The sequence below is a fragment of the Phocoena sinus genome, chromosome 9, assembly GCF_008692025.1.
Source record: "Phocoena sinus isolate mPhoSin1 chromosome 9, mPhoSin1.pri, whole genome shotgun sequence".
In the NCBI taxonomy this organism is placed as follows: domain Eukaryota; kingdom Metazoa; phylum Chordata; class Mammalia; order Artiodactyla; family Phocoenidae; genus Phocoena; species Phocoena sinus.
The window spans coordinates 56,567,881-56,591,123 of NC_045771.1; the positions used below are offsets into that span (position 1 = coordinate 56,567,881).

The following is a 23,243-nucleotide window of genomic DNA, read 5'->3' on the forward strand; positions in this document are numbered from 1 at the left end:
AGACAAATTAGAAAATTCATTTGCCGAGACAAAAGCTGAGCTAAAGGCAATGAATAGCAGAATGAATAATGCAGAAGACAGAATAAGTGATCTGGAAGACAGAATAATGGAAATTACTCAATTAAAACAGCAGGCACAGCCTAATGAAAAAAATGAAAGCAGTATTAGAGACTTATAATACAAAGCATCTCAATCTAGGCATAACAGAGATTCCAGAAGAAGAAAGAGAAAAGGGGACTGAAAATGTATTTGAAGAAATTATGGCGAAAACTTCTGAAACCTAAAGAAGGAAACAGATATCCCAATACAGGAAGCACAGAAACAAGACGGACCTAAACAGACCTACACCAAGACATATTATAATAAAATGGCAAAAGTTAAAGATGAAGAAAGGATTCTAAAGGTAGCAAGAGAAAAACAAAGAGTTAATTACAAGGAAACCTCCATAAGGCTATTAGCTGACTTCTCTACAAATACACTGTAGGCCAGAAAGGAGTGGCAAAATATATTCAAAGTCTTGAAAGGGAAAATTCTGCCATCTAGAATATCCTACCCAGCAAGATTATCATTTAGAATAGGAAGAAAAATAAAGAATTTTTCAGACAAGCAAAAACTAAAATAATACAGCAGTACTAAACCTATCCTAAAAGAAATATTAAAAGATCTTTTCTAAATAGAAAAGAAGAAGATATAGGAAGGAAGAAATCATGATTGGAAAGTAAACCACTTAAATTAGCCAGTATATAGATCAAAAAGAGAGAAAAAAAAAAAACCCTGTCTGTGAAAGTGATGATAAATACAAGGAACAGCAAAAGGATAAACATGAAGATGTAAAAAAGGACATCAAAAAAATACAGATTCTTTTTTTTTGTTTTTTAGAATGTGTTTGAGCCTATATGACTATCAGTCATAAGCAAGCAGATATAGGAAGGGGTTAACATACTTGAAAAACAGGGCAACCACAAATCAAAAACATACAATAGATTCACAAAAAGAAAAGAACACAAACATAAAGTAAAAGGAAATCATCAAACCACAAAAGGAAAAACAAAAAGGAAGAAGAAGCAAAGAATCAACTGAAAAACAAGGTTTAATATGGCAATAAATAACATATGTATCACTAATTACCTTAAATATCAGTGGACGAAATGCTCCAATCAAAAGGCATAGAGTCGCAGACTGGATTAAAAAACAAGAGCCTACAATATGCTGCCTACAAAAGACCCACCTTAGGGCAAAGGACACACAAAGATTGAAAGTGAGGGGATGGAAAAAGATATTTCGTGCAAAAGGAAATGAAAAGAAAGTGAGGGTCACAATACTCATATCGGAAAAAACAGACTTTAAAACAAAGGCTAGGGCTTCCCTGGTGGTGCAGTGGTTGGGAGTCCGCCTGCCGATGCGGGGGACGCGGGTTCGTGCCCCGGTCTGGGAGGATGCCACATGCCGCAGAGCGGCTGGGCCCATGGGCCATGGCCGATGGGCCTGCACGTCCGGAGAGGCCACAGCGGTGAGAGGCCACAGCGGTGAGAGGCCCGCGTACCGCAAAAAAAAAACAAAAACCAAAGGCTATAAAGAAAGATAAAGAAGGAAACTATATAATGACAAAAAGATCAAAACAAGAAGAGGATTTTACACTTGTCAGCATATATATGCACCCAGTATAGGAGCACCAAATACATAAAATAAATTCTAACAGACATAAAGGGAGAAACTGAAGGGAATACAATAATAGTAAGAGACTTTTAACACTCCCTCACATCAATGGACAGATCTTCTAGTCAGAAAATCAATAAGGCAACAGATTTTATGCAATCCTTATCAAATTACCCATGACATTTTTCACAGAACTAGAACAAATAATCCAAAAATTTATATGGAACCATGAAAGACCCAGAATTGCCAACACAATCCTGAGGGGTTAAAAAAAAAAAAAAGCAGGAGGCATAACTCTCTCAGACAATACTACAAAGCTACAGTAATCAAACGTGTGGTATTGGTATAAAAACAGACATACGGATCAACAGAACAGAATAGAGAGCCCAGAAATAAATCCACATACCTATGGTCAATTAATCTTTGACAAAGGAGGAAAGAATATAAAATGGGAAAAAGACAGTCTCTTCAGTAAGTGGTGCTGGGAAAGTTGGACAGCTGCATGTAAATCAATGAACTTAGAACACACCCTCACACCATGCACAAAAATAAACTCAAAGTTGCTTAAAGACTTAAACATGACACCATAAAACTCCTAGAAGAGAGCATAGGCAAAACATTCTCTTGACTAAATTGTATCAATGTTTTCTTAGGTCAGTCTCCCAAGACAATAGAAATAAAAACAAAAATAAACAAATGGGACCTAATCAAACTTACAAGCTTTTGCACAGCAAAAGAAACCATAAAAAAACCAAAAAGACAACGTACAGAATGGGAGAAAATATTTGCAAATGATGTGACAGACATGGGCTTAATCTCCAAAATATACAAACAGCTCATACAACTCAACAACAAAAAAATAAATAACCCCTCCGAAAAATGGGCAGAAGACCTAAACAGACATTTCTCCAAAGACATACAGATGGCCAGTAGGCACATGGAAAGATGCTCAACATCACTAATTATTAGAGGAATGCAAATCAAAACTACAATGAGGTATACCACCTCTAACTGGTCAGAATGGCCGTCATGAAAAAGTCTACAAGTAACAAATGCTGGAGAGGATATGGAGAAAAGGGAACCCACTACATTGTTGGTGGGAATGTAAGTTGGTGCACTCACTATGGAAAACGGTATGGAGATTCCTCAGAAAACTAAAAATAGAACCACCATATGATCCAGCCATCCCACTCCTAGGCATATACCTGGACAAAACTATAATTCAAAAAGATACATGCACCCCGATGTTCACAGCAGCACTACTCACTATAGCCAGGACATGGAAACAACCTAAATGTCCATCGACAGATGAATCAATAAAGAAGATGTGGTACATATACACAATGGAATACTACTCAGCCATAAAAAAGAACAAAATAATGCCACGTGCAGCAACATGGATGCAACGAGAGATTATCATACTAAGTGAAGGAAGTCAGAATGAGAAAGACAAATACCATGTGATATCACTTATATGTGGAATCTAAAATATGGCACAAATGAACCTATCTACAAAACAGAAACAGACTCACAGACACAGAGAACAGACTTGTGGCTGCCAAGGGGGAAGGGGGGCGGAGAGGGATGGACTGGGAGTTTGGGGTTGGTAGATGCAAATTATTACACTTAGAATGGATAAACAACAAGGTTGTACTGTATGGCACAGGGGACTATATCCAATCTGCTGGGATCAACCGTAATGGAAAAGAACATAAAAAAAAGAATGTATGTATGTGTATAACTGCATTGCTTTGCTGTATAGCAGAAACTAGCACAAGATTGTAAATCAACTATAATTAAAAAAAAAAAAGACACTGATATTTTGAAGTAGTTTAACTTTAAACTGGGATAGTTCTCATTTTGTTTTCTTTACCAGTATCTCCCAATCATCTGCTGAGAGGGGTTCCACCTCAACTTGTTGACAAGACACCACATGGGAACAAGGCTTGAGAAACACCTGGAAAACATTAAAGTACAAAACTACTATTAAAAGCCTTTTTTATATCCCTAGAAAATAAGAAGTTCTCTCTTTAGCTACGTAATTAATTTTGTGTGCATGTGTGTTTGTGTGTAGTCCTTAGGTAGGCCCTGATATACTCAGCATTTCAGAAAAAATTATTTTACAACCAATTATAAAATAAAGGAAAATACATTCTAGCACAATATAAGTTTTAAAAAATAATATAAAGATAGCCATTTAAAGAAAAGAAATATAAGTTAAAAATGCAAGAAAAAACAATAATGTCATGAAGTCATGGCTTGATCTTATATATAAATACTATTATTTCTAGCAGTTCTGCAATTTAGTTTTATAACTAACTTCAAGCCATGCTGCTTCTGGAAAAGTAAAAAACACACTGAAATAGAGATCAGAACCAATTATTTAGAAGCATAATCATGCACAGCTAAAATGTATATAGCAAAACAAATATCCCCTCATTCTAGTCTATAGATACACAGGAAATCCTAGTGTCTCTCAAGAATTTAGAATTAACCTTCTTACTTTCTTTCCTCTTCTATGGGCATTTCTGGGGATTAGAGGAGTAAAATCCAAAGCCACTGAGTATTAAATGCTCCTTCTCTGCCTTTTGTGGATTGGAGCAGACTTTCCCCAAGTGCCTCACCTGTTCCTCAGTTATTTCCCTCAGTACCTCCCATATACCCTATTTGAAAGCAGTGACTCTAAGGAAGCACAAAACAAGAAGCTATCATCCTGGCCAAGCCAGTCCACTTTCTGTTCCTATCAATGATTGTTTGCGAGACAGTGCCTTAGTGGTGTTGTTACAATACAAAGAATGTGCAGAAAATCGGATAGAAGTTCACTTTGAAGCAAATGGGAATTAAAAACAAGCAGGACTGTTCAGGGTGCTGATAAAGACATCAACATCAGGAATAGGAAGTTGATTTTTCCCATAGGGAAGTGCCATATACTCAAAGAGAGCAGAACTATAACTTGCTATGCAATCCTGGGCAAAATAGTCCATCTCCCTAGGTTTGCAGAGCAAGGCACCAAAGTTAGTGATTTCTAAGGTCACTAAGCTGCTAAAGTTTTAAGATTCTAGCAAAAATTTAAGGTAAGCAAAAGACTAGTGCTAGGCCTATGGATTTCTCATCAGTGGCCTATTCTCATTATCAGAAACATGCATGAAAAAAATTAGTCTGTGTTCAAAACAAGTTAAAAAGATGTTGGGCTTCCCTGGTGGCACAGTGGTTGAGAGTCCGCCTGCCGATGCAGGGGACGTGGGTTCATGCCCCGGTCCGGGAAGATCCCACATGCCGTGGAGCGGCTGGGCCCGTGAACCATGGCCGCTGAGCCTGCGTGTCCAGAGCCTGTGCTCCGCAGCGGGAGAGGCCACAACAGTGAGAGGCCCGCGTACCACAAAAAAAAAAAAAAAAAGATGTGACATTCTTCAGTATTCTTGTGAGAAACTGGTAATAGAAAGCAATTTAGCCCCGTCTATCAAATTTTTAAATGTGCAGTGCCCTAGACTTGGCAATTCAATTTTTAATATTTATTTCACTTCATACACATACAAACATGTTCAATGTATATTGTCTGTAATATGTGGAAAGGATCTCTGATATAGTTTGTGGGGGAAAAAATTGCAGAAAATATGTATGATCTCATTCTTTAAACCCTGAAGGTCTAATGAGATCCCACAGTACACAATCATTCTGAGGCTGGGATTAGAGAAAGGGACAAACATTTTCTACTTTCAACTGTAAAACATTTGTACTGAATATGTATTACTTCTGCAGTTTAAAATAGTTAAAACCATAAACTGGTGAATATGATAAAATGAAGAGAAACATGAGTCCTTAAGCTTTAGAGTTTACAATCTAAGCACATGAAATTCACAGGCAAGACGAAACTGGAAAAATAATAACTCTCTTTTGTAGGACAGATTTTTTAAAATCAAGTATGACCCTGCAAGGTTAGAAAATCTGTCAGAAACAAATAAAATGAAGCTCAATAATAGTAAGTAAAACTCATTAATTCATATAGCAAAAAAAATTGCACAAAAACAAAATTAAGGTACCTGGAAAGTGAGTAAAATAGTAGAATACAAAATCAACTAGGGACCATGGGAGACTACTAGGTAATGACTTAATGGAGTATATGGTAGATAGTGACTTAACAACAGTTATAGTCAACTTGAACATCCTGGATTGGTTATAGTAGCACACAAGTTAGGTGTCATCTTACCACCTTAAAAAATATATCTGAACTTTTATTTCTATTGCTGTATTATGTGACATCAGAAGAAAGTCACTGTCATCACATTTTGTGCTTACCTGTTCCCCATTTGAAAGTCCAAGTTTCTGACCAAATTGTCTGCTAATTTCAGCCACATTTTCACCTTGATCACTAAAATGTCTGCCTTCCACCCAGCTCAAGAATGCAGGCTCGTGACCCCAGGATACTTCTATAGCTTGATTCTATTTATTCAAAAAATAAGAAATGGGGGAGAAAAGTTTTGAAAGTTTTTACATGCTTCTCTGGATTCACATAAAAGATAAACTATTATTGCAATCCACACATACAAAAAGAGTTCTATAAATAGTTGATAGCACTCTGTTATATCCACATTTGTCACAGCATTTTAAAAGCTATAATCTGGGCTTCCCTGGTGGCGCAGTGGTTGAGAGTCCGCCTGCTGATGCAGGGGACATGGGTTCGTGCCCCGGTCTGGGAGGATCCCACATGCCGTGGAGCGGCTGGGCCCGTGAGCCATGGCTGCTGAGCCTGCGCTCCGCAACGGGAAAGGCCACAACAGTGAGAGGCCCGTGTACCACACACACACAAAAAAGCTATAATCTTTTCCAGTACCCAATGATGGTGATGCTATGGGTGAAACCAATACCCTTACATTCTTATGATGGCATTATAAATTGATTCAACCATTCCAGAATTTACAATGGCAACAGGTAGCCAATGAACTTATACAGCCTTTGACCTTACTTACTTATTTAGAATTAATGATTCAAAGAAGAAGGAAAAAACTACACCAGAACATATCTCTTCAGTATTTTCTATGTGGAAACTTAGGACTCCTCTATGAAAAAAAAAAAAAAAAGTTAGAACTGTCTTATATGTCTAGCAATATGGAAATTACTAAATAAGCTGTAAATTTACCATTTTAGTAAAGTATAAGTCAATAAGTAGAAACATGTAATCAATAAAAATGTAGTAGTATTTATTTATTAGAAGAGTAATACATGGTAAAAGCACAAAAAGTATAAAAGCATAAAATGTGAGGGCTGGTCCCTGTTCCCAGAGGTAATTACTGTTAATAGCTTATGTACATTCCAGAAATTTTATATTACGCAGCTTCTTAAATAATAATTTTTTTTAAATAATAATTTTTAAAAGTCTTGAACTATGGAAACATAAGTTAAAAAAAGCAAAGTATAAAATTTATTCTTCTTAAGAGCAATTATATAAAATATGTATGCCTGTGCTTAAGGATTAAAAAATGTTTTCTATGATTTAAAAATTACAAACCTATTAAAGAAACCTTGGGAAATATATAAACCTGGAAGGGAAAAAAGGAATTACTGGTATTCCCATGTGAATATCAAACATGTTAGTCTATTTCTGGCTAATCCTCTTTTTAAATAATTTATATATTTTTAAATTTATTTATTTTTGGCTGCACTGGGTCTTCGCTGCTGCGCAAGGGCTTTCTCTAGTTGTGGTGAGCGGAAGCTACTCTTCGTTGTGGTGCGTGGGCTTCTCATTGCAGTGGCTTCTCTTGCTGCGGGGCATGGGCTTCAGTAGTTGTGGCTCACAGGCTCTAGAGTGCAGGCTGAGTAGTTGTGGCGCACAGGCTTAGTCGCTCCGTGGCATGTGGGATCTTCCCGGACCAGGGCTCGAACCCATGTCCCTGCATTGGCAGGCGGATTCTTAACCACTGCGCCACCAGGGAAGTCCTTCTTACAATTCTTTACAGGACAGTTCCACCACTCTGGATGACAAAATCTTTCCACTGAGAACAATGTGATACAGTAGAAAGAGACTCAGATTTGCAGTCAAAGTCCACAGTTACTAGGTCAGCTGTAACTATGTGAGCTGAGATTATAAGAGTCAAAGTGACCAATCCCCTAAAAACTTTTTACAGGGTTTCATCAGTCATTGACATATAATGCAGATCAGCTGCCCTATTTCATATGAAGAAACTTTTAAAACCACAGATGTTAAATAAGGAAATATGAAATATGCCCTGAAATATCAAAAAGGAGAACCCACCAACTCCCTGGAAAAGGGAAAAATCAACTTCATTAAATATGAAAAATACTTCAATTATTCATTTGGTCAAAAGGTAGTAATCAGCCCCATAAAGTCATAATATATGTTCAGATATAAACTTTGCAGACTAATGTTCTGAGTTCATTTTTACGTCAAAAATCATTCACTTGGACCACAGAGCCCCTGGGCCCTCAGGTAGAGAGAAGAAAAGGACAGCCTAGAGAAAAAGAAGCCCCTTTTCCAGGAGTTCAATCTAATCAACAAATGACTGACCTGCTTTTGCCTAAACCCATGGTATCCATATCACTTGAAGGGAATTGCTGGGTGAAACCATAGGTTGCAGTGCCTTAGGATCGGCCAGGTCCGAGGCCTGGGTAACACAGAGGAAATGACAAAATGGCTATTTCTGGAGGGTGATTTAGGTTCATTTGGTTGCTCTCAGTGTGGATATGAATTCTTTCCCCTGTTTCAGTAATGCAGACAAAGTAACTGAGTTACAGTAGTGATTCTCAACTGAGGGTGATTTTCTCCCCCAGGAGACATCTGACAATGTCTCCAGATATTTTTGGTCACGACCAGGAGGAGGGGTGTTGCTGACATCTAGTGGGTAGAGGCCAAAGATGCTGCTAAATATCCTACAATACCCAGGCAGTCCCCCGCAACAGGAAATTTCCCAGCCTAAAATGTCAATAGTGCCAAGGTTAAGAAATCCTGAGTTAAAGGATCCTCTGGGTACCCAGTCCTGAAACAGGACTTGGATAAACAAAAGAAGACAATACTTAAAACACAGAACAGAATATAACAAGTGAGCTGTGTCACATAAACACTGCAGTGAAGTTTTGAAAAGGAGACAAATGTGGGCAACAGAGAATCTGAAACTACGTGGAGGAGGTAGAATTATGCTGTTTTTAAAAGCGTGGAATGAGGAAAAATGCTTTAGGGAAGAATAGCTTGAGTAAGAGCACAGAAGTGGGAAGCTGGGTTATGGAAGAAACAGCGAGGAGGCGAGTGTTGATGATGCAGGTGAGTTACAGACGAGGGCAAATTAACTGCATGGAAATGGACTGGCCAGCTTCCTCATGCATGAAAGTACAGAAATGACCTAGATACCTAAGTTCTCTTTCACCATCAATATTCTGTGATTCTAGAACAACGGGTCTCAACTTTTTGTGCATCCAAGTAGCCTGAAGATATTTCTAAAACTACAGATGCCTGAAGCCCACTCCCCAAGACTCTGATTCAGTAGGACTGAGGAAGAACCAGAACATCGGTATTTTTAAAGCCTTTTGCAACATGATAAATACAATTAACACTGTTGCATTAATATATATGAAACTTGTTGAGAGTAAACACTGAGTTCTCATCACAAGGAAAACATTTTTTTCTACTTCTATAATTTTTTATCTATATGAGATGATGGATGTTCACTAAACATCGTGCTCATCATTTCATGATGCATGTAAGTCAAATCATTATGCTGTACACTTTAAACTTACACAGGGCTGTATGCCAATTATATCACAAAACTGAAAGAAAAAAAGGTAAATCTGACACAGGCCAGAAAATCATCACTCTGACCCTTTACCCATTACAGTATTATCTGTATTATGTATTCAATGCTTCAGCTGAAGTAAAATAATTCAACCTATTAACTCCCGACTCATGACTTTCTACTTTAACAATTATCTATGCCCTCTAACTCAATACTTCTGGGAGCCTATCCTAAATAACCAGAAAATAAAACAATGTTTTATTATATATTATACAACAAAGATGTTATTTTTAACTTTTATTAAAATATAATTACAGTATTACTTTTAATGTCTAAAAATGGAATACAATATAAACATTCCATCACAGTGAACAATTAAATTATGTCAAACTTATGAGAGTACTAATTAGCCACTAAAAGTGACAATTACCTTTTAACAAAATAAAACACTTATAATAACTCTAAGGTAAAATATCAGGATACAAAACTACATATAAGGGTGTGTGTAGGACTCCATTTCAGTTAAAAATAGAGATTAGAAACAAAACTAGAAGGTTTGATTCAAACTGTTAACATTAGTTATCTTTAGGTTTGGGGATTATGGGTAACTTTATTTTCTTGTTTATAACTTTCCATTCTTTCCAAATTTCCTATAAAACATGTATTACTTTTCTAATTGGGGAGAAAAGTTGGCCTATTCTGCTGATATAGGCTGGACCGAAACAACAGTTTGTTCCAAGGCTAAAGGGATTTAAGTTTCAAAAATATATCTACGAATTAATGCCTATGAATACTTATTGAAGGCTAAAAAATTTTTAAATAGATCAAGACCACTAAATTCTTAAATAGTGATGAATGCAACACAGCATCCACATTTTAGAGCTACTGTAAGGAAGCAATCCTATAAACTCATCAGGTGGGAAGTGTTTCCTATAAACTCATTAGGTGGAGATTTGAAGGCACTGTGGACAATTTCCATCAAAGCTGACTGAGAGCACAGGGCAGGCAGGCTCTACCTGGGATCTGGTGACATAACTAACACATCTCCTGCCATGAAGGGAGCTCATTAGGGCCAAGAGACTACCTACTTTATGGTAAAACAAATAATAGCAGGATTAACGTGCTTTGAAAGACGGGGCAAATATAATCTAGAAAAGTAGTTATTAAAATGGAAAGGTGGGATATTTGAAATTATTGCAAATTCTTAAATATTTCCCGCAAGGATTAGCCAGTAGTGGGGTACTAGGCATCCAGGATTTTCCAAGATTTCGAATATTCTATCCTTTTGCCCCCAGAAGCACACTCAAACTCGTAGGCCAGGTGCCTCTATTTTAAAATAATGAAAGTAGGGATGTGGTTAGAGCTATGAACTACCACAATCACAATGTTCAGACGGCAACTGAAAGCAGAGGTTCAAGTAATCCTAACTACATACGTCCAAATATGCATAATCTCACTGCACATTCCCAGCACACCTCAGAGGTGTTCCGAGTAACGGAGACGCTGGAAGAACCTTCATCTTATTAACCTATCCCGCTCGTGGGACACAGGGCTCAGTCTCTGTTAACCTACAGGGGCTCCACAAACCAAGGCTGCCCCTCCTTCTGGAGGCCCGGGCCACAGCCGTTCAGGCATCTGGAAATCATTGGTAGGAAAAAACACTCTTTAAAAATGAAACAAAACAAAACCCAAAAAGACAAACCCGACTTTTCAAAAGCTTTTCCAACCTGGAGTGAGGAATAGCTGAACGCAGTGACAGAATATCAGGATGTCTGAAAGCCCAGTTTCACCGAGTAAAAGACCTGGAATGCGGCAAGTTAACTCAAAGGCCCGGGGCTCCATTAGACGTGGTATGGTTGCAAAGACCGCCCAGACCGGCCCACAGTCTGGCCTCTGAACCGCTCGGCGGCCCGGGCAAAGCAGCCCGCGTCCCGCCGCCCGGAGAGGCCTGAGCGGCCGCTGCGTCCCTAACAAACCTGGGTCCCGGCCGACCGCAGACGGCCCACCAGGTGCCTCGACTCGGGGCCAGGAATCCCGTCCAGGATAGGCGCGTTACCTGCAGCAGATGCAGCTGGGCCACGAGGCGCCGCGACAAATGGAGGAAGCAGTCGCGAGCGTTGGTGAAGGCCACGGTCACGACCGCCCCGTCACCCCCCGCACCTGCCAGGCGACCGCCGCCCCACATCATACGCAGGCGCTGTTCCCGCGGCCGCTCACCCTAGCCGACCCGGGCTAACCCGGCAGGCCGAGGACGTCGAAGCCGGAGAAGATCGATCGGCCCCGCCCCTAGTCCCGCCCATAGCCCTGCCGAGCGTCTGTAGCGGGAGGGGCATGCGAGCCTGCTCCGGCTCTCCGGGCCTCTCCGCCGCGCCGCAGGGGGGCGGCACCTCGTTCACCGAATTCTCGCTCACAGGAAACGATGGCTGACGCTGTCGATTCTTCAGCCAATCTCGGCACGCCTTGACCCAGCCCTCTCTCTTATTGGATACACAAGAGGGCAACGAGGCGGATGTTGTCGTCTCTGCGAGGGCCCAAAGCAGCAAGATGGCGACGAGTGGCGGGGAGCTTGGTGGCGTATTCGACCACCACGTCCAAAAGGCTGTGTGCGACTCGCGGGCCAAGTATCGGGAGGGGCGACGGCCTCGCGCTGTCAAGGTAAAGTGATTTTGGTTTCATTCGCTGTCCTCAGTAGCTTTATGTGAGCTCTAGCTTCACATGCCTAGCCTACGTAAATAAAATCTTGAAAGGCTGCGGTCACATCCATTCACTGGAGATGTGTGAGGAACGCTGGTACTCAGGTACCAGATATTCTTGCGATCTCTTTAGCCAACTGTTAGAACCTCAGCTCCGTGAAAACAGGGCTGTGTTTTAGTCATTGTATCATCCGCGTTTACACTAGTCCTTGTCACACGGTAACGCTCAATAACTATGTTAACTCTTTCCTGTCGTATCTACCGAGCCAACTTATGGAAAACGTGTCGATTGAAGGTAGTCTATTAGGTGCTTTAGCTAGAGGCCTTCACACGTAAGGTGAATTCTTTATGCAGAGAGAGGGGCAAATTTTTGATTATTTTTTGCAGACCCTCTGAACAGAATAGTTCTTGTTTTCAATTTTTTTTTAATAGGAGATTTGTCTTAGGCTTATTTGTGAAATACATTTAATGTGTCTGCATTTCTTTTAGGTATATACAGTCAATTTGGAATCTCGGTACTTATTAATACAAGGAGTTCCTGCAGTGGGAGCGATGAAGGAATTAGTTGAGCGATTTGCTCTGTATGGTGCAATTGAACAGTATAATGCTCTGGACGAATACCCAGCAGAAGACTTTACAGAAGTTTACCTTATTAAATTTCTTAATTTACAAAGTGCAAGGTAATATGCAAGTTAAGCAGTGTCTCACTTTCTCCATTCCCATTGGTATCATTTTGGCCTCTCTCATTCATTCCTGAATTACCCAATAACCTAACATGGCCGTTATTATTTTTCTCCAGTTTTTTTAAGTGTTAGCTTTACCAAAACTCTGTCCATAGATCATTCCCATACTTAACAATTTTCTGTCGTGTAGTGTGGTAGATTAAAGATTGGGTTTGGAGTAAGTTTTCAGGTTCCACTGCTTACTAACATTGTGACCTTGGACAAGTTATTCAACCCCATTAAACCTGTTTTCGTATTCTGTAAAATCTGTATGGTAAAAGGATCTACTTATTGAAGTTGTGTGAGGATGAAATGAGGTAATTCACGTAAAGGGATTAGCAAATGCCTTCTGTTCAGAATGCAATAAACATTAGCCGTTGAGGGACTTCCCTGGCTGTCCAGCGATTAAGACTTCGCCTTCCAGTGCAGGGGGTGCAGGTTCGATCCCTGGTCGGGGAGCTAAGATCCCACATGCCTCGCAGCCAAAAAACCAAAACATAAAACAGAAGCGATATTGTAACAAAGTCAATAAAGACTTTTAAAATGGTTCACATCAAAAAAAATCTTAAAAGATTAGCTGTTGAGTTTCTTATTGTTATGCACCTATGTGAATTGACCCCATCTTTTCTATCCTTCTATATATAACATAAACTCTCTGCTCCAATAAGGCTGAAATGTGAAATGCCTTATCTCTTTTTATGTTGATTCCTATTCTTGTCACTAATACGCTCCAAGACCCATCCTTCCATGGCTATTAAAATTCTTATTTTCTTTTCTGTGCTACAAATAACACTTGGGTACACAGGGTCATGTAGTGTTGTCCAGTTGCTCTTATGTATAATCTCACTGCTCTAACCAACTTGCCAGCTCCTTATGGTGAGGGAAGCATATTTTCTCATTGTGCATTCATTCTAAGGAGTTTTTACATCTCCCACACCACCTAGGACAGTAGACCATGCAGTGTGACATCTGGATTTGAATCCTAGCTCCACAAACCAATGTGGGCATGGCCAAGTTATAAATCTCCCCAGGCCTTAGTTTCATCATAAGATTGTTGTAAAGTGTTAATTCAAGTGAAGCATTTAAGCACTTAGGACACTGCCTGGTACGTGGTAAAATCTCAATGAATATTTCTTATCATTTTCCCTGGGCACAGAAGTACTTAATTATTGTAGTAATTCCTGGCCAGTCATAGATTTTTTTTTGTTTGTTTTGTTTTTAAGATGTTGGGGGTAGGAGTTTATTAATTAATTAATTTACTTTTGCTGTGTTGGGTCTTCGTTTCTGTGCGAGGGCTTTCTCTAGTTGTGGCAAGTGGGGGCCACTCTTCATCGCGGTGCGCAGGCGTCTCACTATCGCGGCCTCTCTTGTTGCGGAGCACAGGCTCCAGACGCGCAGCCTCAGTAGTTGTGGCTCACGGGCCCAGTTGCTCCGCAGCATGTGGGATCCTCCCAGACCAGGGCTCGAACCCCTGTCCCCTGCATTGGCAGGCAGATTCTCAACCACTGTGCCACCAGGGAAGCCCGTCATAGATGTTCAATAAGTATTTGTTGAATGAATATCATCCTCTTATTTTCTATTTGTTACATATTCAATATTTCCTCCATTATTGAAGGTTTACAATAATAATATTTTTAACTAATTTCTTACATATGAATTCCATTATAGGAAAACATTGTGCTGAAAAGGCTAAATTAGGTATGAGCTAACTCTCAAGCGCCATTTAACTTAACACAGAGAAAAATCTCTATTTCATGACCACAGATTGTGTACCTCAGACCAACAAGCTGGACCCTATATTGGTTAAAGGGAATCTCGCTTGTGTGGATGACTTAGTTAAAACCTATTAAGACTCTTGGGAGAGGGGAGGAAAGGCTCTAAGAGAGTATGCAGTGGATCAGTAGGGTCAATACCATCCACAAGCAGAGCATCTTAATTCCCAAGCTATAGAATATATATACACAGCAAAAGCTGGACTTTGCTCTTTAGATCAGTGTATTGTATACTAGTTAAGCTTTCATCCTAAGTAAATCTAGATTAGTAAACCATGATACGTATTTCTGTTTAGGATAGCCAAGAGAAAAATGGATGAACAAAGTTTCTTTGGTGGATTGCTTCATGTGTGCTATGCTCCAGAATTTGAGACAGTTGAAGAAACCAGAAAAAAATTACAAGAGAGGAATGCTTATGTAGCAAGAACTACTAAAAATAAAGGTATGGAAAGCCTATTACTAAACAACACCTCCTACGTGTCAGATATTTTGCTACGTTTATCATCATGGAGTTCCCAGTCTAGTGAGAAAACAGACAAGTAAAGGATCACAATTTTCAATATCTGTAGACTACAGGGTTCTTTACAGAATGCTGTGTAATCTGGGCTGGGAAGGGAGAGGTGTTGTTTCATGGAAGGCTTCCTAAGGATGAGAGAGGTGGCTGAGTTCTGAAGGGTAAGTAGACATTACTTGGAAGGGGAGAGGAAGAGATGGAAAGATGGGCCAGAGGAATAAATGAGCATCATGCATTTTAAGGAGCAGTGAGTAGTACATGATAACCACAACACAGCTTCAGTGAGAGATAAGAGAAAAGGAGACAGGAAGTAAAGCCTGAAAAGCCTGTGTCCATGCCGAAGAATTAAGGCTTTGACCAAAAGGCAGTGAGAAACACCCTGATGTGCAGGCCAGTTACAACTGCAAAAAGTGGATAAGTTCCACTTTTGATGAACACCAGCTGGCCAAGATGCCCAATGTGCCCCATTCCAAGTTGCCCTAGACACAAATTCCCAGTGCACGGAATGGAGTCATAGGATCTGGCACATGGACTGTAGAACTAGAGCATTCAGAATTGGACTAAGATAATGTGTGTGGTCTGAAATCTGAATAGTTCCAGAGGCTCAAATTACCAAATTTCCACCCTTTGGTTAAAAGACAAAGACAGTGTCCATACAGCTATCAAATATGATGAGTTTATGGCTGATTGAGTAAGGGGCATGTGGCAATGTAAAGAGAGAAATAAAGTGTAAAACTTACCTAAAATTTTGGCGAGAGCTGTTGGGAGTCTCTGGTCAGTTGTAGATGCTGAACTTTAACCTGTGTGAATAACTAGCTTCAGGGAAAAACCTGTATGTGTGACCAAAGAAATGATAAAATACGGACCCAGCGTATTGTCTCCTTTAAAAGCTACAAATACAAACTAAGCAGCATGATACATTCATATAGTAAAATACTTTGAAGCCATAAAGTTTTCTATGTAATGGACATGGAAAAACTCTGCAAGATTTAGAGTTACTGGAAAGCAGAAAGGTTAAGAGAAATGGGTATTACAGGAGAAAAAGAGGGGTAAGTGGGAGGAAGAAAGGTAAGACATACTGGACAGATATCCTTTTTAGCTTTTAAACCATGTGAATGTATTCCCTTACTCAAGAAGTAAATTTTTTAGGGTAGTGTTCATTAACATCTTAAAGTAATGTTTCTTTTTAAAAGTACATGTTTCTGGAATGATGAAAACAATAAATGAAACCATTTCTGTTTCCCTTTCTCTCACCTTTTAAATTCTAATATAAAGATCATTACATGACAAAAGAAGCATAAAGATACAAAAGATTTTAGACAGGACTTCTATTCGAAGACCTCTGGATTTCCTGCAGCCTCTTTGAACACATCTACTGGGAACTCAGATCTTTGTCTTCCTTATTCTTGTGAGTTGCCTTTGTGCTGTTTCTCCCCCAAATGTACATGTTCATCAGGAGAACATGTGGACAGAGCATCAAACTCCTCTCAGGATGGTAGGAACCATGATGAAACACTGGAGCATTGTAACCACTATGACTCTCTGCAGAAAATGCAGATGAAAACTTTGAAAAAATTCATTGGCCTTTCCCTGGCGCAACAGAAGGCTATTACTCCTTCAGAGGCAGTTGACAGATTTATGCCTAGGACAACACAACTGCAGGAGCGGAAAAGAAGAAGAGAAGATGATTGTAAACATGGAACTCTTCTTGAAGCAAGCACAAGTAGTAATGAGGTTATGATTGGCCCTCAGTTACCAGACATTCCTAAAGTAGACATGCATGATGACTCGTTGAATACAACAGCGAATTTAATTCGGAGTAAACTTAAAGAGGTAAGATCATTAAAAAAAAAAAAAAAAACGTTTTAATAGACGATTTGGTTACAGGACTAACAACTGAATGGAGACTTATTTCTGGGAACTACAGTATTATCATTCTTGTTTTTTTCATTTTTACTTTTTAGATGTGTTTCCTACAATTCTCTCTTGAAGTACAATAACTGAATTTGACTCACAGATATGTATTTGCTTTGATACCTTTAATCCTTGCTTTAAACATTTTATATCACTCTAAGTAGAAAATATAAAAGCAGTAGTTTTAGCCAGTTAGATCAATCTGTGAGAATGGAGCCCAGGCCCTCCCTTTTTTAAAAGCTCTCCAGATAGTTCTAATATGAGCCAACATAGAGAACTACTGCATTGAGGGAAAATTATTACAATTTATTTCTCAAGTTCAAAATTACAAATTACATAAAATTCAAATGCTTATTTTGCTTCTTTGATACAGATAGCCATAAAGGAAGGTGAGATTTCTAAAGATTAGGCCTTAAGGTCTGAATTTAAAATTTCTTAAATAGTTTAGAGCTAGATTGTTCTACTTAGGTAGCAGTTTTTTAATGTTATTTACATAACCATTTTCCATTTTCTAAGCACAAATAAAAGAAAGTTAACATTTGAGTTAGCGTTTGAAACATACCTTATCGTGGGGCAAGCCTTTCAGAAATCATAATCTGCTGGAGGAAGACCATTCTCTTATACTTGAACTCAGGTTCAGAAAGTGCTTTTCACATAGTTGTACATGAATTTTACAATGTAATTAAGAGAGGCTAAGGTAGATTCTTTATGTACCCTTTTTTAACCTCAAAATTATCCAGTTGAGGATGAGGAATTGTTTTATAATAATAAAAATCCATGGACACAGTTTTTATGCTTAAGCTTCTTTAAACATTTTTTTGCTTGTACTGGCACCCTTCGTTCAGATACAACTAAACTGAGACATAGATACAGATACATAGCTATCTTAGACAGAGCTGACTGTATTTTCCAGAAAAAAAGAGTTAGGTCCAAATCCTAGATATAGAAATAGTAGAACAACAAAAAGGAGAAACACTAAATACAGTTTACTACAGTTTGTAATAATTTTCCATTTTAAGTGAGGACTGTCTTACTGTGCTTTAACTTATACTGTCTACGTTGTTCTGATGTATTTGATTTCATTTTTCCCTAAGAAATTGAGGATTCTAGCATTTTCTGCTTATTTCTTTAAATTTTTCATCCCCCATCCCTACTGGAGCCTCAATGTCTCTAAATATATCAAATATTATAAGTGTTTCAAGTTATGCATAACCAGGGTATCTATCTGTATTTATAAAATTACAAGTGACTTCATCATAAAATAACAGATCTATAAAGGAATGTTAAAGTAGAGCATATGTTTACTTTTCTCCCCTCAAAATTTCTTTCTTGTTAAATAGCTTTAGAAATTTTACTCCCATCAATGTTTGGACAGAAAACTTTGTGCCTAGATTGTAGGCTGCACCTTGAACTTGGGCTAACTGCCTTAAATGTGATGGCAAAGATTAAACTACTGGATGTATATCCTACCTATTCTAATGGTTTATTACTCTTGTACTATAAAAATTATAGTGTTGGTGGTTCTCTTTTTTTTAAACTAGGTAATTTCATCTGTGCCGAAGTCTCCAGAGGACAAGCTGGAAGGTGTGTGTGGAAGTCATCCTTTAAAACAAAGAAGAAGAATATAAATTGTCTGCAGTAAACTAATATTTTTAAAGGCCTATTTATTTTTTATTTTTAGGCTGTCATTTTAATTCTTAAAGAGATTTTCCTGCTGGTATTTTTTTTTAATGCACTCCTCTTTGTAATTTCATTCAGCCTACTTGTCTCATATAGTTTCATCTTTTAAAATTAGTTTATCATGGACAAAATACATGCCAGCCAATTATGTCCCTTAAAAAAACTAAAACTTTTCCAGAAGTTCCACCCAGTGACTTTAGTTACATCTTATTGGCTAGAACTGGGCCCATGGCTGTTCCTTATAGAGGAGTCTAGAATGTTGAATGTTTGGGTTTCCAACTTCTGTGGTTGAGGAAGCAAGAGAAAAGAGGGTTGTGAATGGCTGATTCACAATATGTGCCCCCAAATCTAAGGTTGTTGGTTAACTTAACAAACAAATTAATTAATTAATCATTACTTATCATAGATGTTATTTTGATCCATACTTAATATTACAGAAATCATTCTTACTACCTCTCACACTGCAATCACTATATATAAATTAATTGAAGCAAATATAGAAACTTTATAATATAAATATAGGCAACCAGGATCTGTTTCTGAATTTAATAATTTTGAGTAATTCACATTCAAAATCTAGAAGTCAGGATGTGTTGGAATGCCAGGGCTTCAAAATCAAGACAATTCTATAAAGCAAAAAAGTTAAACTATTAGAACAAAGCTAAAATTAGAAGCTTATATGCTTTAGTTAACTTCAAAGAGTAATTGACTTCATCTATGGCAGAAACAAATCAGTATTTGTAAATGCTAGACTTTTATTACCACTACTTTTAGCACATCCACATTTTTTTTTTTTCCTGGCAGTGCATCATGTAATTGGAAATCCAAGTATGTCCAGACTGTTTCCTTTTTTTTTTTTTTTACTGATAACAATAACCTAAGGAGGCCCATACAAAATGGTGTCTGTTTTTCGCCCTGTCCTAAGGGCCTCTTGCCTAATGGATTGAATTTGAATATAAAGGTTGGGAAGTTCCACCTTCATTTATGACTTACTGATTCAAACTTGCTAGGAAGGCACTTAGTTGTGGATGGTATTAAAAGAAGCTGCAGGCAAGGTGTCTGTCTGGCTCTACCTCCTTGTGAGGTAATTAATTAGATACATAGTTGACCTTTGAACAACACGGGGTTAGGGTTGCTGACCCTCCACACAGTCAAAAATCCACATATAACTTTACAGTCTGCCCTCCATATCTGCTGTTTTGTATCCTCAGATTCAACCAACCATGGATTATGCAGTACTGTAGTATGTATTTATTGAAAAAGAAATCCACATACAAGTGGACCCTCACAGTTCGAACCCGTGTTGTTCAAGGGTCAACTATACTTTTTGCTGCACTCTCAGTTAAAAAAATACATTAGTCACCTCAGCATAGAGTTGGAAAAAGCAAGTTTCTCTCTGGATCAGGCTTCTCAGATTTTAAGGTGCTGTGAATCTCCACCTGTTGTCTTATTAAAATGCAGACTCTGATGGTGGTGGCAGAGGCTGGTGGGTGGCCGAAATTGGGAGTTGTTTAATGGGTATAGAGTTTCAGTTGTGCAAGATGAGAAGAGTTCTCGAGATTGGTTGCACAATAGCATGAATGTACTTAACACTACTGAACTGTACACATAAAATTGGTTAAGAAGGTAAATGTTGGGCTTCCCTGGTGGCGCAGTGGTTGAGAGTCCGCCTGCCGATGCAGGGGACACGGGTTCGTGCCCCGGTCCGGGAGGATCCTACATGCCGCGGAGCGGCTGGGCCTGCGCGTACGGAGCCTGTGCTCCGCAGCGGAGAGGCCACAACAGTGAGAGGCCCACGTACCGCAAAAAAAAAAAAAAAAAAAAAAGAAGGTAAATGTTATGATAGGTGTATTTTACCCCAGTACAGCAGAAATTAGCACAACATTGTAAATCAACTATACTTCAATTAAAAAAAAATTTCTCTGATAGCCCTAAAGGGAGGAGCTGCTAAGTGGGTTCTGTGTTCTTGAGTGGATTCCTGATCTGTGACTGTGTGAAGGCCAGCCCTCCTTGTCCCTGCCAGCATACACAAAATTTGACCACAATGAGAGAAAAAATAAACCTTTCTTGTGTCAAGCACTTAAAACAAAAACAAAAACAAAACCTCTGATTCAGCTGGTTTGAGGTGGGGTCCGAGATTCTGCATTTCTCACAAGTTCCTAGGTGATACCATTGCAGCTGGTACACAGACTACACTTCGAATAGTAAGGCTCTAGATAACTGGCTTACAGATGAACAGTTGGGGAGCAGCTGAAGAACCATTGGTGTTCCATCTGAACCTAAGTAATTACTCCAATCCAGTCCATTATTCTGAACTCTTTCACCCATCAGGTTCCCAGACAAAATTAAAATGTGAGAATAAACGACAACGGGACAAGTTAGATGAGCTGAGATAGCTGAGGATAGCTTAACAGTATGCAAATTTCATCCACAAAATCACGATCTAAATTACTGCAGAGAATAAAAAGTTTCTTCCTACATCACGTTTGCAAAGCACAGTTGGTCAAAGGAAGAATTAAGAAAGGAAATGTTGGCTTCCCTGGTGGCGCAGTGGTTAAGAGTCCGCCTGCTGATGCAGGGGACGCGGGTTTGTGCCCCGGTCCGGGAAGATCCCACATGCCATAGAGCGGCTGGGCCGGTGAGCCATGGCCGCTGAGCCTGCGCTCTGCAACGGGAGAGGCCACAGTAGTGAGAGGCCTGCGTACCGCAAAAAAAAAAAAAAAGTTAATGTTAATAAGTGAAATTAATTATCAGGCTGACTTCTGGCTCAGAAAACCTTTGTCATATTCATACTCGAAAATCCTTCATGAGCACAAATAAAATACTATAAAGTACTATACGTGTCCAAAATTTTAAGTTTAATTTATTCTCATTGTTTGACAATAAACAAGAGGAAGAGATCAAGTTTTCTCCTAGCAGTTTATGGTGGGTACTTGCTGAATCCACTCTGTATTTACTGTTCTATCCCTTAAGCAAGCCAATATACCTCGGGTTTTTTTGGGGAAAATATTTACAGGAAATTAAGAATTGTGTATGGCTAAGTGGTTACAAGCTCAAAAAAGGTCTTGAATATAATTAGTCACTACTGTCTTGGGTCTCAAATGTTAGGATGGGGCTGAGATCTTCATGGTTGCCCGAACTTCAGTAGTGTGTTGAAGTCCTACAGAGGTAAGTGTCTAGCAAGTATTTCTTTTCTGATCCTTTGAAATTTTCCCTCAACCAGTTTGGCTGCTGGCACTGTACCTTTGCTTCTGGTAAACATGGTCCAAACACTTCCAACAAAAGTTCATCTTCTTTCACTGCTTTTTCAAAGTCTGCAAAAGATATCTTGCCATCACTGTCATAATCCTAGAGAGGAGATAATTTCTTGATAAATGATAGAGTAATTTTAAATTTTGCATGGAAAATAACTGTCTAGAATAAAAGATTTTACCAAGTCAAACTGTTAAGTTCACACTTCTGTAGGCATTGCTTACACAAATCAAAAGGTACTAATTTATGGAGCCCACTTACTTTGTTCCTATTAGTCTAATAGGCATACCTGGTATGAACTGAATGTTTGTCTCTCCCCACCTCCCAAGTTCATGTCTTAAAAGCTCTAACCCCTGCAATATGATGATATTTGGAGGTAGGGGACTTCAGGAGGTAAATTAGATTTAGATGAGGTCATGAAGGTAGGGCCCCATCATGTTATTAGTGTCTTTGTGAGTAGAGAAAGACCAAAGCTCCCTCTCTCTGCCATGTGAGGCCACATTGAGGAGGTGGCTGTCAGCAAGGCAGGAAGAGAGCCCTCAGTGAGGAAGTGAATCTGCTGGCACCTTATCTTGGACATCCCAGTTTCTAGAATTGTGAGAAATAAATTCCAGTTGTTTAAGCCAGCCAGTCTATATTTTGTTACAGCAGCCCAAACAGGCTAAGATACCTGAATTACCTTAGACATATAAAAACTCTGTCCCTAACGGACTTATACCCTAATTGGGGAAATAAGACAGTAAATTAGAGGAAGCCCATTATAATACTTTTGTGATAAAATAAGTGCCAAAGATTTTTAAGCTTAATTTTTAGCTTTGTTTCTCAAAGGATCTCTTACTTGAGATAAGGATATAATGTAAAAAGTATAAAAGTGAAGTTGCTTAATAAGGAGCAAGGCACTGAGAGAACAGTAACAATTCAAGATGGACTAGGGTCATGAGAAGAAGCTTGCAGATTACTGTTAGGCCGTTAGGGATGTTTGGGATCTAGATAGGTGGAGAGGTGTCAGGAGGAAATGCAGACGAATGGCCCAACATGGATTATGACAGTAAGCAGGAATGCAAGTCAGGAAGAAGACAGACCAGCCTGGAATGGAGTATTCATGACAGGGACTATGGAAGATTAAATCATGGAGGGAGCATATGTGTAGATTATAAATACCTTTAACTGCTTAATCGAATTTGGATTTGATTTAATGGGTCCTTGTTTTTTCACTTCTGGGCATAACTAAATCAGGGTTGCTGAGAGTCTAGTTTAAAGAAAGGTTTGAATAATTTTCAGAAAAAGATTCACTCCAT

The 23,243-nt window shown here is 38.9% G+C and overlaps 2 protein-coding genes across 6 annotated transcripts in view; one reads left to right on the forward strand and one right to left on the reverse strand.

The window, feature by feature from the left end:
• The window catches only part of PEX1 (peroxisomal biogenesis factor 1), a 72,315-nt gene extending 60,651 nt beyond the window's left edge, over positions 1–11,664 (reverse strand). For 2 of the 5 annotated variants that reach the window (XR_004351420.1, XM_032643021.1), the window contains exons 1-3: positions 11,455–11,624; positions 5,953–6,096; positions 3,530–3,613 (exon numbers count right to left, since the gene is read on the reverse strand). Coding sequence is in view for 3 of the 5 variants with exons in the window: in XM_032643021.1 (XP_032498912.1) it covers positions 3,530–3,613; positions 5,953–6,096; positions 11,455–11,586 (360 nt within the window). In the remaining 2 variants the exon portion in view is untranslated. Of the gene's footprint in view, positions 1–3,529; positions 3,614–5,952; positions 6,097–6,623; positions 6,714–11,454 lie in introns of all 5 variants that reach the window. The other 3 variants (XM_032643022.1, XM_032643018.1, XM_032643019.1) reach the window with 3 other exon arrangements.
• A 254-nt stretch (positions 11,665–11,918) lies between these two features.
• RBM48 (RNA binding motif protein 48) lies at positions 11,919–21,593 on the forward strand. The gene is given in 6 exon segments (XM_032643829.1): positions 11,919–12,053; positions 12,581–12,771; positions 14,882–15,027; positions 16,375–16,388; positions 16,390–16,932; positions 18,555–21,593. Coding segments are annotated over 6 exon segments (1,092 nt in total). The 5' UTR covers positions 11,919–11,942; the 3' UTR covers positions 18,642–21,593.
• Positions 21,594–23,243: the final 1,650 nt, after the last annotated feature.